This window comes from Aplysia californica, unplaced genomic scaffold (assembly GCF_000002075.1).
Source record: "Aplysia californica isolate F4 #8 unplaced genomic scaffold, AplCal3.0 scaffold00004, whole genome shotgun sequence".
Lineage (NCBI taxonomy): Eukaryota > Metazoa > Mollusca > Gastropoda > Aplysiida > Aplysiidae > Aplysia > Aplysia californica.
This window is the reverse complement of record NW_004797274.1, coordinates 1,692,610-1,695,504: the sequence shown is the minus strand read 5'-3', so window position 1 is coordinate 1,695,504 and position 2,895 is coordinate 1,692,610. Positions and strand designations below refer to the sequence as shown.

The following is a 2,895-nucleotide window of genomic DNA, read 5'->3' as shown; positions in this document are numbered from 1 at the left end:
GATAGATAGATAGATAGATAGATAGATAGATAGATAGATAGATAGATAGATAGATTTTGATATCCGTCCTGTATGTATCCACTGACAACAGACCTACTTACTTGTCTATCTTTCATGAAACGTATCTTCTAACGTGCGCGATATAGAAAAGCAATGTCTAATCTTGGTATTTGATGTCTGCATCCTTTTTGTATATGTGCATTTAGTCGTCACCAGGCTGAACGAGAACGCATTGCAACACTTACCGGGTATTTTCTTAAACATCATCACATCAGCATCATCATCATCAATGTCTGTCTCGCTCTGGAACGGGGTTAAGGTCACTTACAATTTTCTTATATTATTTCTCTATCACGAACTAGCGTCTTCATGTCTTTGTACTTCTCCCTACTTTTCTGAACATCTTAGTAATGCATGCTATTGTAACTGATTACAATGTCTGTGTCTCGTTCTTTGTTCAGGGTGGAGTACAGTTCAACGTGGTCCCCGACGTGATGAAAGCATGTAAGTCATGGCGCTCATATGACGTTATGCAGTTGTGGGCGCCGTAAAACCTCTACTAAAACACAAGACACTCTGGGCACAGAACATAGCAACAGTGCGTTACAATGCGGCGGAAACAGGCGTGTGTCAATTTTTTGGGGCATGTAGATCTAGACGTCTTGTAATAATCTTAAATATTTTAACGCCCCTACCGAAACAATTTTGATCGTTTAGGGGGCCCTCATTCTGCCTATTAGGACCAACCAAGGCCGAGAGGGACCCAACGTCACAGCAGAAAGAGGGAGACAATAAAGATTCTCTCAGCATGGACATCGATCTCGCGCCTTCTGCAGGGGACGTTGAAGTGCACAATAGCTACACCACAAACCATGGTTCTGTTACCTCCTCCACCGGCATTTTTATTATAATCCAGAAAGCAGTACTTATATAACCAAATCCAAAAGGACCATTTTAAATACGAAGGCATCAAAGATGTATAATTTTAGAATAGTTTTTGGATGGGTTTTTTCAGGGGACATTCAGGAAGAGAGTCGCCGCCTCTGTCTCTGTCTGTCTGTCCGTCTGCATCTCTCTCTCTCTCTACTCTCTCTCTCTCTCTCTCTCTCTCACACACACACACTCACTCACTCTCTTTCTTCTATAAATGTCTCTAACTCTCTCTATTATATCATATTAATAGGCTACCGATGAATTAATACGAGCTGAAGCGGGGGCAAGGAAGAGGAAGAGAGGGGTGGGGGGTGGGGCTATGAATAGAAATAATAAATGACTTATCAGCCACGGTACAATTAGTCAGTTATCGTTGGGGCACACCTCACTTGTGCAGATCGGAACGTTGGACTTTGCTCTTTATTGGTGTTCAGGCGCGACGGTTTTATATTTAGGGCATGATTTATACTACTTATCTGATAGTACATAAACAATAGACAGTTAACAGGATAGACTTTTCCCCTGATTCAGATAAAGTACTAAAAAAAAGATGAGCTGTTTATGTTCTTCCGGAAGGTGGAGCATGTCGTCACGGGGCTAACTCTGGACGACACTCGAGATAAATTAGGGTTCAATCCAAGAAATAGAACATTGTCTAGACAAAATTATCTATTAATTACTGTTGCCTAATGAGCTGTTCAGATGTCGCGGCGGGGTTAGTTTCTTCGACTCTGATCTGTAGGGCACCTACGTTATCATTCCCCACTTGAAGCTTGATCAATGTCTCAACTGTCTGAGTACGTCTATACGATACCCTGCTCTAACTCTGCTATTGTAACTGTTTTGCGCTCCCTTCGAAGTAAGTAAGATGTTTAAGAGGAGGATCTAAGCCCAAGTTGTACGGGTCTAAGTTTAGAGGGCTGATATCTGTTCAATTTCCCCAAAGATTCTCTACTACACTATCTTTGATTTCCCTTTGCAAAACTCAAAATAGGAATTGGGGGGGGGGTGTTATTTGCTTTTGTTTGTATGTATGTTTATTTTGTTTGTTTGTTTGTTTGCTTTTGTGTTCCTATTTGAAAACAGGAGGATTATTTAAGAGGAGCGAGTGCTAGAGTATTGTCCATCTTCGACAATACATGTATCAAGTTGTGCCAAAGTGGTAACTTTCGTTAGTCCCATGGAGGAAACAAAACCTGGTCGCCCCTGCCTGCATCTAAATTTTGTAAAAATAATGAGCATGGGCAGTATTATTTATTATTGTCAGTTGTGCAATTGGTTATAAGCTTGATACAGTAAACAGGATGCGGAACTCTGAATGAGTGGGTTCGGGTAAAGCAGAACTTCTTGCATTCTTGAGCTCACTTTCTTAATACATTTAATCAAAGGTGTTTCATATGGCTATTGGTTTACTTGGTGCAATCGGAGATGAACAATAATTTAGCATCCCCATCTCTTATATTATAACCTTCCTGTTATGGGAGTCAAACTGATACCCAGACTGAAACTATACACGTGCAATCTGGGCGTAGATCAAGGAGATTAAGCTCCTTGGCGTAGATCCTCCTCCTGCACATCTGATATATAATGTATTATCATTATGTACAGAATTGTACCTTCAAAAAAAGGGCTCATGGCTGCCTGTCAGGCAAAGGGAGATTCTTCTTTCATGATAAATGTGCACTGTGGGCTTTACATATATATACATTGTATTTATACATTAACAGTCTCGGCCATAACAGGATTCCGGCTAAAAGAGGGCCCTCGTGATCTTGAGGTACGGTGTTCGCCTCTCATTCAATAAATTTCAAGTTCAAAGTTCGAAACCTGATGGCGACGGATATTTTTCTTCTCTGAAATTTTGTCCTTTCACTTCCTCCATTTTCTGCTCTCTAAACACATTCTGTCATTTACTTTCGTCTCCATGCAATTTCGCCCCCCCCCCTCCCCTTCCCCTTTCCC

At 41.1% G+C, this 2,895-nt stretch overlaps 1 protein-coding gene across 1 annotated transcript in view; it reads left to right on the top strand.

Annotated features, from left to right (window-relative positions):
* Positions 1-2,895, top strand: part of LOC106011222 (aminoacylase-1B) — a gene marked incomplete in the record, with an annotated part of 26,795 nt that overhangs the window by 14,177 nt on the left and 9,723 nt on the right. The window contains 1 exon segment of the mRNA XM_013080053.2: positions 462-504. Within this exon segment, the coding sequence (XP_012935507.1) occupies positions 462-504 (43 nt within the window).